Source organism: Mytilus trossulus, chromosome 2 (assembly GCF_036588685.1).
Source record: "Mytilus trossulus isolate FHL-02 chromosome 2, PNRI_Mtr1.1.1.hap1, whole genome shotgun sequence".
Lineage (NCBI taxonomy): Eukaryota > Metazoa > Mollusca > Bivalvia > Mytilida > Mytilidae > Mytilus > Mytilus trossulus.
In genome coordinates this window covers 38,800,471-38,814,483 of record NC_086374.1, presented here as the reverse complement: position 1 = coordinate 38,814,483, position 14,013 = coordinate 38,800,471, and the positions used below count along the sequence as shown (strand labels likewise).

Sequence of the window (14,013 nt, the reverse complement as noted above, 5' to 3'; positions counted from 1 at the left end):
CGTTTCTAAGCCTCATACAAATAAATTTCATATTTCAAGACACTATACGTATATTGTCTAAATGTAAGAATGGTAAGTGATTGGTTGAAGTTATTAGAATCTAATAATTGTATATTGAATAGTATTTATGAAGATATGTACAAATCTAGTTTTGTTAAACCGAATGATAAACTCAACTGGAGTTCAATTACTAACTGTAAGAAATATTAAGGAACTAAATAATCTGGGTAAATACCTTTACGAGGCAGAACAAATTCATAATACCTGATTGTTTGTTATGTACCTTTATTATCAATGTAAATTGTATGCCAAACTCTGCTATATTTAATGCTGTATATGTATATGTAAACTGTATATTTTGTGTATCGGTTTAATCCTATGAGCTGTATTTGCTTATGAAATAAAGTATTATTAAACTTTATAAAGGTCAGCTTTTTGAAACATTTTTGAGATCATACCTTAATGATTTCAGTTTTTATTTTTTACAATGCTTTTTGGATGGGGTGTCTCATTTACCCCTTCTTTCTCTGTTTTGGTTGAATTTGTTTTTTGCTTGCATTCATTCCACTTTTAGCGTTAATGGTTTTGAAATATATTTTCTCTATAAAATAAGAGTAGAGAAAGGGTTGATATGAAATGTGTACTTTAAAGCATTTTATTATTTTGGAATCATCATTTATAAACATCTAATACATTTAATAATTTAAGCTTGAATTTATGTATGAGTTGTCTTTTTAAAAGTTCCTAATTATGTTTTTGGAGAATTTAAAATTTGTGTGCAATAAAAACCTAAATCTATTCAAATGTATTTATACATGATATAAGTAAAAGAATTAAAGAAAGGTAACTAAATGCAGAAATGAAATACCGATGTTGGGACCACTGATGATAATTTGTTTTTACCTTCAAAGTTAAATTAATGTCAATCTGATATCAAAATCCTTTTCAAAATTATCTGAAAACTTATACTTATGCAGTAAAAGCTAAGAAAATCCATATACTTTAGACAAAATCACCACAAGATATATGTCAAACTTACATTTGAGCTATTCTAAAATAAAAATACATCAAAAATAACTTAATGAATATTTCTCTTGCATTAAGGTGCATAGAATAGGAAGATAAATAATACCATAAAATATGTACCATAATCTAAATTTTTGGGATTTAAGACAAAAGAGACTATGGATTATAATAACATTATGATATAAACCTGTAACAACCAACCACAAATCTAACACAAACATTGAATACAAACATTCAAAAATGGATTCTAGGGATAATACTAACAGATTAAAAGAAAACAAAAATTTAATTTGCTACAAAAAATGACAAAAATTATATTACCATATTATGAAATATATTTGTGAGAGTAAAATATGAAAGACATGAAAGTTCCAAAAATATTTACATGAGCTGCACTTGATCATGTTCAAACAGACCTTGCTAAATTGATTGCATTTTTCACTTTTGCTCAAGCTAGAAAATCAATCTTGTTGAGATGACCAATGATAATCTATGATTACCCATTATGTTTTACAAATACTGAATAAAAAATTTATGGCAAAGATTTAGAAGAGAAAAATTCCAGTGATATAGTCATTTATGAACATACAACATAAAACATATTTATTATAGTCTTTAATCAAAGACTTATTCATCTGGAATAAAAATAATTACACTCTCTTCTTCCATTCCTCTCATTATACACAATAAACAGATTCTTCATAAGCACATGATATCACACGTCTATCACCATTATTTGGACAATTATTGCAAAAGTAAATAATTTAATTTTATCACTATTTTACAAAAATTTTCTTTGATCTTACTGTCAGACTGATTATTTTCTTTCTCAGCAGAGTCTATTGATATAAAATTATCCTTGTTTTCAAAATTCCAATAGGGAACATACTTTATATAATTGTTTAAATTATCGCTAGAAACTAAGGACACATGTGCCAGTTGTCATGAAATTAACAACGTCTTCATAGGTTAAATAGCAATAAACAGATTATCATTGGTCATCTCAACTCAATTGCTTTTTCTCACTTTCGCCTTACCAGCCTAAGCGAGAAAATCAATCTCATTGAGATGATTTAGGATAATCTATAAAAATCGAAATTCACCAACTATTCTGAAGTTAAAACAGTAGCAAATTCAAATAAATAGTAGAAAAAAATCATATTTTTTAAAGATAATAATTAGAATTCTCAAAATTCAAGACTGATAAGCATAAGCTAAACAATGTAATAAATACATACCCTGGCCAGCCAGTTCTCATATAAGTTGTCCCATACTTCTAACACTTGGTTTTCTAGCTGTGTATTATTACTTGTGGCTTTTTCACCATCTACAAGGTCACGAACCTAAAAAATAAATACTGGCCATTACATTTACAGATATTTTTTAATCAAATTTCTAAATTAATGATGCACTAATATCTTATATTTTATCTAAAAAATATTTAAAAAAGCACAATTGATAACTTTTAGAAACTGATATAGACATTTCTGTTTGTAAGCTGTGGGGTTTGATTTTACATTTTACATTAATACAATGGATCCAACACAAATATTTGAGTGATCTTCTATCTGGATCTCTGGAAAATTCAGTGCAGCATACAGCTGGCTATTTCAATCTTTACAACTAACAAGTTAATAATTTAACTTTATAAAAGATTTGAATTTAACATAATGTTAAGAACAGGAACCTGAAAAGTTTTATTTGTTTATTACTGAACAAGTTTGTTCAGAATTCACTAAAAGCACAACCATACAATAACCAGATAAATTCTAATAAAATCCTACCTTAGATGCTATCCAGTTCCTTCCATACAGATAAGCATTCCCTACCATCAAGTCCATAGCTTACCTTAGATGCTATCCAGTTCCTTCCATACAGATAAGCATTCCCTACCATTGAGTCCATAGCTTACCTTAGATGCTATCCAGTTCCTTCCATACAGATAAGCATTCCCTACCATCAAGTCCATAGCTTACCTTAGATGCTATCCAGTTCCTTCCATACAGATAAGCATTCCCTACCATAGAGTCCATAGCTTACCTTAGATGCTATCCAGTTCCTTCCATACAGATAAGCATTCCCTACCATCAAGTCCATAGCTTACCTTAGATGCTATCCAGTTCCTTCCATATAGATAAGCATTCCCTACCATAGAGTCCATAGCTTACCTTAGATGCTATCCAGTTCCTTCCATACAGATAAGCATTCCCTACCATCAAGTCCATAGCTTACCTTAGATGCTATCCAGTTCCTTTCATACAGATAAGCATTCCCTAATTGAGTCCATAGCTTACCTTAGATGCTATCCAGTTCCTTCCATACAGATAAGCATTCCCTACCATCAAGTCCATAGCTTACCTTAGATGCTATCCAGTTCCTTCCATACAGATAAGCATTCCCTACCATCAAGTCCATAGCTTACCTTAGATGCTATCCAGTTCCTTTCATACAGATAAGCATTCCCTAATTGAGTCCATAGCTTACCTTAGATGCTATCCAGTTCCTTCCATACAGATAAGCATTCCCTACCATAGAGTCCATAGCTTACCTTAGATGCTATCCAGTTCCTTCCATACAGATAAGCATTCCCTACCATCAAGTCCATAGCTTACCTTAGATGCTATCCAGTTCCTTTCATACAGATAAGCATTCCCTACCATTGAGTCCATAGCTTACCTTAGATGCTATCCAGTTCCTTCCATACAGATAAGCATTCCCTACCATCAAGTCCATAGCTTACCTTAGATGCTATCCAGTTCCTTTCATACAGATAAGCATTCCCTACCATTGAGTCCATAGCTTACCTTAGATGCTATCCAGTTCCTTCCATACAGATAAGCATTCCCCACCATCAAGTCCATAGCTTACCTTAGATGCTATCCAGTTCCTTCCATACAGATAAGCATTCCCTACCATCAAGTCCATAGCTTACCTTAGATGCTATCCAGTTCCTTCCATACAGATAAGCATTCCCTACCATCAAGTCCATAGCTTACCTTAGATGCTATCCAGTTCCTTCCATACAGATAAGCATTCCCTACCATTGAGTCCATAGCTTACCTTAGATGCTATCCAGTTCCTTCCATACAGATAAGCATTCCCTACCATCAAGTCCATAGCTTACCTTAGATGCTATCCAGTTCCTTCCATGGACCATACAGATAAGCATTCCCTACCATCGAGTCCATAGCTTACCTTAGATGCTATCCAGTTCCTTCCATACAGATAAGCATTCCCTACCATCAAGTCCATAGCTTACCTTAGATGCTATCCAGTTCCTTCCATATAGATAAGCATTCCCTACCATAGAGTCCATAGCTTACCTTAGATGCTATCCAGTTCCTTCCATACAGATAAGCATTCCCTACCATCAAGTCCATAGCTTACCTTAGATGCTATCCAGTTCCTTCCATACAGATAAGCATTCCCTACCATCAAGTCCATAGCTTACCTTAGATGCTATCCAGTTCCTTTCATACAGATAAGCATTCCCTACCATCATGTCCATAGCTTACCTTAGATGCTATCCAGTTCCTTCCATACAGATAAGCATTCCCTACCATCAAGTCCATAGCTTACCTTAGATGCTATCCAGTTCCTTTCATACAGATAAGCATTCCCTACCATCAAGTCCATAGCTTACCTTAGATGCTATCCAGTTCCTTCCATACAGATAAGCATTCCCTACCATTGAGTCCATAGCTTACCTTAGATGCTATCCAGTTCCTTCCATACAGATAAGCATTCCCTACCATTGAGTCCATAGCTTACCTTAGATGCTATCCAGTTCCTTCCATACAGATAAGCATTCCCTACCATTGAGTCCATAGCTTACGTTAGATGCTATCCAGTTCCTTCCATACAGATAAGCATTCCCTACCATTGAGTCCATAGCTTACCTTAGATGCTATCCAGTTCCTTCCATACAGATAAGCATTCCCTACCATTGAGTCCATAGCTTACCTTAGATGCTATCCAGTTCCTTCCATACAGATAAGCATTCCCTACCATCATGTCCATAGCTTACCTTAGATGCTATTCAGTTCCTTTCATACAGATAAACATTCCCTACCATCGAGTCCATAGCTTACCTTAGATGCTATCCAGTTCCTTCCATACAGATAAGCATTCCCTACCATCGAGTCCATAGCTTTTTGCATTTCTTCTCCATCTGGCAACCAACTACATTAATTAAACAAGATAAAAATCTAGGGACATTTAGTTCTTACGTCCTCATGAACATTTCATTGTATGTTTAATAAAAACTTTATGCAAATCTAATTTCCATATAGAAATTTCTTGTTAATTGTTTTCAAAACTAATGATTAATGTTAAAAAATAAAAAAATAAAAGATATGATTAACTTTTAATTAGTATCTTGAATATAAAATAAAACTATGCTGGAATGTATACGTATGGAAAATAAATTATCTTTTAAAATAAGTGCATCATCTGTTTTTTTATACCTTTTGATCCTCCAAGAATAAGAGTTATGGTATGGAACTCAAACTCGTCTTAATAATTTAAACTGGTATATTTACTTGAGTGTAAGGGTATGAATCAAAGGAGATGTCAGATATGCAAATGAAACAGCAACCTAACTACACAAGAAAAAATGTTTCCATTTTATCCATTGGTGCTATTCTATTGTTGTCAGTTTTAACTATGAATGACGTTAGAATACCTTTGCACCATTTCTACCCAACACTAGACTATATTAATAACCAGTAGAACTACTGAACCTTCTCAATTCAAAAAATATCTAGAATCAAACTCATATATTAAGCAGTGTATAAGTAACCATAAAACATTAACAAAATTTATACACTTGAAGAACTTCACATTTTTTTATTATTTTGTATAAATACACTTAAGATTTCACCGATGACCCTCAAAAGACAATAACTTTTCACCTGTAATGTCAAATATGTTCTATTGTAAGTAAAACATTAAATGGGAAAATGCATGTGAAATGTCCTCCCATGGTGGAAATTTAAAAGTCTGTAAAGCTTTTTTATACATAGCAATTATAATTGTGCAACAATTTCATATCTGTACAAATGTGAAAAGCATAAGAAACTTCTATTTATGTACAATATATATTATAAACTTATGAATTCCTCCAAAGCAAGTATGGTTTCTCATTTTCAATCTGAATTTTTGGAAATATATATATCTAATTCAACTTAATTATTCAATAGTTATCATGATAACTTGCATATAAAAAAAGATGTGGTATAATTGCCAATGAGACAACTCTCCACAAGAGACCACATGACACAGAAACAAACAAATATAGGCAACCGTATGTCCTTCAACAATGTTCTCTCTGATATTCGAATTCAATTTATCAACAATTTCATGTAAATACAAATCAAAACTCTTTATAAGAATATGTATTAGTACAAACAAGAATGTGTCCAAAGTACACGGATGCCCCACTGGCACTATCATTTTCCATGTTCCATGGACCGTTAAATTGGGGTCAAAAGTCTAATTTGGCTTTAAAATTAGAAATATCATATCATAAGCATCAAGTGTACTAAGTTTCAAGTTGATTGGACTTCAGCTTCATCAAAAACTACCTTGACCAAAAACTTTAACCTGAAAATCCCACTTTAATTTTATATGTTCAGTTGAACGTGAAATTGGGGTCAAAAGTCTAAATTGGCTTTCAAATTAGAAAGATCATATCATAAGCAACAAGTGTACTAAGTTTCAAGTTGATTGGACTTCATCTTCATCAAAAACTACCTTGACCAAAAACTTTAACCTGCGGATGAACGAACAAATGGCAAACGAACGGAGCCACAGACCAGAAAACATAATGCCCCTCTACTATCGTAGGTGGGGCATAAAAATGAAATGGAATATTTTGATTTTTTTTAGTTTGAAGTTGATATATTTTTTTTAAATAAATAGTGATGGGATATTATACATTTTAAGCTGTAAATGATATATTTTCAAATGGATAGTGATAGGATATATAAGTTGTATCTTCACACTTACTGATATGCATTCAATGACATATTATTTCTGTAAGATATATAATTAGTAGAAATGGTTCATGCATTTGTTATGGGTTACCAGTAAGCTAAAATATTTTGAATATAATCATACTGAAGAAGATGACAAATTATGAAAACGTATTATATTTAAAGTAGTGTCATCTATACATGTTTTATTGACCAGTGAAATTATATCGACTTCTGAAAATATGAAAAGGTTACATATGGTTAGTGAACCATCACATTATTCAAAGGCTGTGACTTAATTTTCAATAATGAATCATTCAACACTTGCTAATATTACCTTGTGATTTCAGGATGAAGGGTGTTGTTGAATAAATTACTTGTCATTTGTGCCAGGTGCATACTTTCTTGTTGAACCTAAACAAAATAGATGATTTGAAGAGACTTACATCACAGGGATTCCATTTGACATTTTCAAGTTTTGCAAACAAAAAATTAAAATGTTGTGTTTCATTATTGGCAAAAGACTTAGGCAACACAATACAACAGTTCATTGCTACAAGAAGATGTGTTATGAGTACCAATGAGACAACTCTCCATCTTAGTCACAATTTGTAAAAGTAAACCATTATAGGTCAAAGTATGGTCTTCAACAAAAAACCTTGATGCTTTTGACTCGGGGGAAACCCTGCATCAATTACTCAGGTAAGTTTAACATGAATAAATCACTGCCAAAATCATGTTGGTTTACAGTATTTATCTAAATTAAGCAATCTTATAAATAAACTCATCATAGATATTAGGACTAAATTTTGTTTATACTCCAGACACATGTTTCGTCTACAAAAGACTCATCAGTGACGCTCAAATCCAAAAAAAGGAATAAGTTGAAGAGCATTGAGGACCAAAGTTCCTAAAAGTTTTGCCAAATACAACTAAGATAATCTATGACTGAGGTAGAACAGCCTTAGTATTTCAAAAAACAATACTAATAACATATTGCAAACTTACCTGTGCTGCACAGAACACAGTGACTAGAATGGTTCCCACTAACAGTAACAGTATAAACAGGATACTAGTAGCTTTATCCAATGATAGTTCCAAAATTCTTATAATCTGCAATATATATGTTTTTTTATATTGGTAAACAAAGCCATGTGTTAAATTTCAACAAAACATAAGGTACACACGGTTGACGTCCAAATTGAATTTCCGAGTAAGTAGTAAGTAACTTGAACTACCCTGTTGATCAAAATTGTTATTACTACAGGATTGTGTTTGCTATGAAATTCAACAAAAATTATATAATAGTGCTTGTGAGCACTGATTGGTAGTTTACATTCATTTCGCTAAAAATTAAACTACGCTTTGTAAGCAAATGCAATGAATGCAGTTAAAATAACTACAATTTTTTGACAAAGGAAGATAACTCTAATTCTTAATATTACTTCATTAAAAAATATCCGAACAGTTACTATATTCATGCACCATGTACAATTTATGTAATTTTCTTAAAAAGTAAGTTCCACACAAACAATGATTTGGAACTCCTAAAAATATATGAAAATATATTTCCATTTATAAATTTCTCAATATGTTCATGATAGAATGAAACAAATGTTGTGCTCAGTGCACTCTGTTTTTGTCTTCTTCTCAGAAGTAGTGTAAGGGATACATGTTCATGTAGTTTGAAAAAACAAATAACTATAAAGCCAGACACATAAGTAAGAGTTTTGATTACCTGAATGCAATCTTTACCCCCAAAAGTAAGTTTTTATTTCTATGTTTACTTGGTATTGTGAAACAATTTATTTAAACCATTTTTCTTCAAATGAAAATTACTGCCTTTGATCAGAAACTGTCCATAATTTATACATAAAAAAAACCACTTTTAGTTTGAAAATTTAGTAAATATTAATGAAACATCATAAACAAATTGTACAACTTGTTTGATATAGAAGCTGTGATTTTATATCTCCTGACAGTCATTTAATTATTAACCTTAGCATCTCCCCTCTTCATCAAAAGGAAGAGTCCACAAATCCATCTAGGTGCCAAAGCATCCTTCCTCTTCATCAACCATTCCTCTGCTTTACCTTTCAATGGTTTCACCTTATCTCCCAAGATACCTTCACTACTTAAATGGTATCCTGCAAAATAAATTCAATACATCCAGCTCAATTACGGCTCTAACAATTTTAGCAAGCGACTCCAAACTGCCTAAAATGATCTTCTGTCAATCTCTATTTCTATTGCAGTCAGCTACAGCCTATTCATAGATCTTATATAGCTATCTCTCTATAAGTATAATTAAAAGTTTGAAAAAGCAAAAATTGATAAAAGCTGTAAGAGCAATTTAACCCCTATGAGGTTATCAATAGATGACTGTGTTCAAGTTTATTTTTTTGCAGATCTTATCAATACTTTCTTCTTACAGTTACTGTAGTAGATTTTAAAGTACATAATGCAATTGCCAAAAAAAAAGCATTTTAGGCTCATTCATAATTTGTGGTTGAATGTGTTTCAGCTGTTATGATGAGTTTATTTATTACATTTTACTATGTATAAAACAAAATCATACATTTTCTAACAATAAAATGTGTTACATTTAAATCTATCCATCATCATCTTGATATATGAATTCAAAAGCATCTGAAAAATTTACAGTAATACAAATCAGAAAATTCTCTGTACAAATTTTGAAATGTTCATTTATAATACCTAAAAATTTGAACAACCACATAATGAAGCCAATGGGTAAAAGTAACTGTAATATCCACATGTTCATCCATAGTCTCGTCAAGATTAACATCCAAAATAATATCAGAAAGAATTTGTCACTATCAGAACCTGTTGGCTCCACAGAAACAGTAGGTTTAGGTTTGTTTGGTTCCTTGGAAGGTGGTGCTGGTTTGGTTGTTGTTTCAGATGTCTGTGGTTTGGTTGCTTCAGGTTCTGATGTTTCTTTTAAATCTTTTTTCAAAAACATGTTTAGTTTCGATGTTATCTGTTTTTCATACTTTGGTTGTGGCGGGGCAGTGCTAATTGATTTTACTGGTAGACTACTTGGTTTCTTTAGTTCTGTTTCTACAAACAAACAAAAAATGAATACCTGCATAAATACCTCAGGTAAGTTTAGTTATAATACTAATGACAACATTTATAATTCAATGATAAAATGCAAATCTTTCTTCAAAATAAAAATAAAAAACAATAAAAACATGTGACTTGTTGGAATATGGATCTGATGCTTTATATACAGTGTACTTTATAGTTAGTACCGATCTTGTGCATCTAAAAAGGTTTAATTTCAGCTTACTATGTCCTGACTTTTTGTTTGTTTTCAACTCTTCCAAATTTTTGTTAGTTTTCAAATTATAAAATTGTGATGCCTTGAGTACTACTATTGAGATATTATTAGTCAAAATTTACATATCACTGTCTTTTGATTAACACCACCAGCTAAATTTTACCTGTTTTATTTCTGTTTTTGACTATCCCAACCAGCTAAATTTTACCTGTTTTATTTTCTTTCTTTTGACTAACCCAACCAGCTAAATTTTACCTGTTTTATTTTCTTTCTTTTGACTATCCCAACCAGCTAAATTTTACCTGTTTTATTTTCTTTCTTTTGACTATCCCCACCAGCTACATTTTACCTGTTTTATTTCTGTCATTTGACTATCCCAGCCAGCTAAATTTTACCTGTTTTATTTTCTTTCTTTTGACTATCTCCACCAGCTACATTTTGTTCTGAAGTGGTAGCTAATTCTTCTGATTGTTTCTCTGTATTCAAACTGTCATAGTCACCAGTAATTACAATCCAAGCTGTTTCTACTGGTGATGGAGTCACAAGTTTTCCTACAATTCAATCAGTGAATGAGTCACAAATTTCCCAATAATTTGTTCAGTAATATGGAGTCAATAGTTTACCTATAATTCCCTCAGTGATGGAGTAACAAGTTTACCTATTATTTAGTCAGTACTGGTTTAACAATAACTAGGTTATAATTTGACAAACCATGAATTATTATTTCATATATATTTATACATAATTTGTCATTGTGAAATATTTCTTGTATGAATAAATGAGTTAACGTTTTATGTACTGATTTTTTGGAGTCTTACATGTAGCTTTGTTAATATCTGATGCAGTGAACGTTATTTTCCCTTCTGTTCTACTATTAACATTGTATGGCCATCCACTGAAAAATATGACCATTAAACAATGTTTCTGTTCTTATTAAACCATTTTGTCAACATCCTTGTATTTTGTTCTTTGATGAATGCATTTGTAGTTGTCTCACTAACAATTGTATCACATTTTCTTGTTTATAAATTGATAACTTTGAAAATACAAATTGAATCAAAAATGAATTAACAAATTTACCCTCTACTTTTCTTGGTTTCCTGACTTCTCTTACTTCTGCCACAAAACCTACAATAATGAGTATCAACAGAAGAATAAATAGAGGAACTCTCAAAGATCCAGCAACTGTTGCTGTATGAAGAATTAAAACAAACCACACTGGCATAGACAGGTAACGCAAGTAACGTTTGGATTCTGGAGACCACAGAAATCCTACAGCAAGCAAGTATGCCACTACAATAGTCCACACCTAAAAAATACAGAATAAGAATTTATTTATTAACAAGAATGTGTCTGGAGAAAATGGATGCCCCACTCACACTCATTTTTTGTGTGCAGTGGACGGTGAAAACTCTAATTGAGTTAGAAAAGTAAGCAAGAACTGAACAAACTGACCATTGACATATGATACGCAGTGATATGGACATGGGTAGTGTAGGTCAATAAACATTGCCTTAGAACAATGTAGAAGTATAATTGTAAGTTTATAATCAGTGGAGGACCCAGGAGGATGGTTCCGGGGGTTGAAAGCCACCTTTTTTTCCCTTCAGATTAACCCCTTTTATTCAATTTCCTGGGTTGGCTGCACGGTACCTGGAAATTTATTTTACATGTATATATTTTTATTTTTTTTGCAATCTATATATTATAGAACTAGAGATAAAGGATACTACAAACACAGTTAAGTCAGCCTCATATCTAGACTAACATCTAGAAACTGACAATGAGGGTCGGTTGAAAAAAGAGCTTTTGATTTCTGCTTCCCAATTGTGAACTTTCCATTTCTATGTAACAACATTCCAGCAGTACCGGCATATGGAGTATATACATGTATTTATGCGCCTGTCCCAAGTCAGAAGCCTCTGGCCTTTGTTAGTCTTGTATTATTTTAATTTTAGTTTCTTGTGTACAATTTGGAAATTAGTATGGCGTTCATTATCACTGAACTAGTATATATTTGTTTAGGGGCCAGCTGAAGGACGCCTCCGGGTGCGGGAATTTCTCGCTACATTGAAGACCTGTTGGTGACCTTCTGCTGTTGGGTTTTTTTATTTGGTCGGGTTGTTGTCTCTTTGACACATTCCCCATTTCCATTCTCAATTTTATCTCTCAGTTGATACGATATTCCCGGGCTTGTATTTCCCACCATGATTTCCTTGATAGAGGCTCACAAGGAAGCTATTAAACCAAGAGTTCCAAATGGTGAAGTTGAAATCATCCCTTCGTAAATTTCCAGGACGCTATCACAAGTCGGTTGACCTACCGAATTAGACTATCTACAGGATTTGTAATAACATAAGCAACACAACGACCGGGTGCCACATATAGAGCAGGATCTGCTTACCCTTCTGGATCACCTGAATCACCAAAAGTTTTTGGTGGAGTTCATGTTACAAAAATGTACTTAGTCTTTAGTTTTCTATGTTGTGTCTTCTGTACTATTATTTGTCTGTATGTCTTTTGATTATGAGCCATCACGTTGTCAGTTTATTTTCAATCTATGAGTTTGACTATCCCTCTGGTATCTTTCATGTCTCTTTTATAAAGATGGGGGATAGGACCTTTATCGGGACTCCGGGATGGGGTGTTTATAAGATCAGGATTTCGGGATTGACCCTTTTGGGATCCGAGAATTTGTTTTCAACCTTCGGGACTTCAGGAAACATGTTTTTAAGTCAGAGATTTCGGGATCTCGTGTTTTTAAGCCCGGTATTTTGGGATCAGGACCCCTCCTACCCCCTCTCTATAAAGGCAGACATATTACTATAAATAATACAAACTTCATTTCAGGCAAATCTTACCCAAAAGGATGTAAAATATCCCAGTGCATCATAAACAAAATACACAATGGACTGTAAAGCACCAAAAATAGTATATACTGGACCAAAGTGCCATAATAAGTAGGCAGAGAAAACAGCCAACAGTCCTCCTCCCAACACCTTCAGATGGTCAACAATCTTCGAGTACACGGATTCATACGCCTGATTTGCTGAGCTGAAAGGTAAAGTCACAATTCCAACAACAATAGGTGTGCCAGAATTTCGAAGCCCTGACAACCATTTTCTCAAAGAATTCGTCAAGGAGCGCTTGAAGGGGTACAGAAATGTACCACATAGCACCGACCATAATAATGGTCCAAGAAACGGTTCAAGGATGAAGTATACTGCAATAGCTGCAGCACCTGCTAAAAGAACAAAAATGTTAGCTGCTGTTGTATAAATGGCTTGTTTAAATGCCTTATCATGGCCTTGTGGTAGGTTATTTATGACAGAATGAATAGAAGACCGAAAATTAACAGATGGAGATTCCATCTCTTATTTGCCCATTCGTAGTCTTTCGGAGTACTTCTTCATTTTGAGGTAAAAGATAGAGAAAGCCACAAAAAGTTACACGGCAACTCGTACTCAACCAACTCGTACCTTATTTTTACCAGAGACATATAATACAATTGTATTATCTGTCTCTGTTTTTACCAACTCGTACTCACTAATTAGGTACAAGAATGGTAAATAAGCGTAAAGAATAAACAAGAAGAAAAACAATAGCACGACAAGAAAGTTTATTTACTATCAAAACAATATTCAAATTCAATTATCTTTATTCCTAATCAAAGGCCCCATTAAGGACATTACGCAGAGCATATAA

The 14,013-nt window shown here is 32.8% G+C and overlaps 1 protein-coding gene across 3 annotated transcripts in view; it reads right to left on the bottom strand.

The window, feature by feature from the left end:
* Window positions 1-13,726, bottom strand: part of LOC134707166 (transmembrane protein 245-like) — a 28,335-nt gene extending 14,609 nt beyond the window's left edge. For all 3 annotated transcript variants that reach the window (XM_063566718.1, XM_063566720.1, XM_063566719.1), the window contains exons 1-9: window positions 13,170-13,726; window positions 11,389-11,617; window positions 10,704-10,859; window positions 9,720-10,085; window positions 9,000-9,148; window positions 8,010-8,114; window positions 7,339-7,415; window positions 5,118-5,208; window positions 2,265-2,369 (exon numbers count right to left, since the gene is read on the bottom strand). In XM_063566718.1, coding sequence (XP_063422788.1) covers window positions 2,265-2,369; window positions 5,118-5,208; window positions 7,339-7,415; window positions 8,010-8,114; window positions 9,000-9,148; window positions 9,720-10,085; window positions 10,704-10,859; window positions 11,389-11,617; window positions 13,170-13,679 — 1,788 coding nt within the window. In that variant the 5' untranslated portion in view covers window positions 13,680-13,726. The remainder of the gene's footprint in view (window positions 1-2,264; window positions 2,370-5,117; window positions 5,209-7,338; window positions 7,416-8,009; window positions 8,115-8,999; window positions 9,149-9,719; window positions 10,086-10,703; window positions 10,860-11,388; window positions 11,618-13,169) is intronic.
* Window positions 13,727-14,013: the final 287 nt, after the last annotated feature.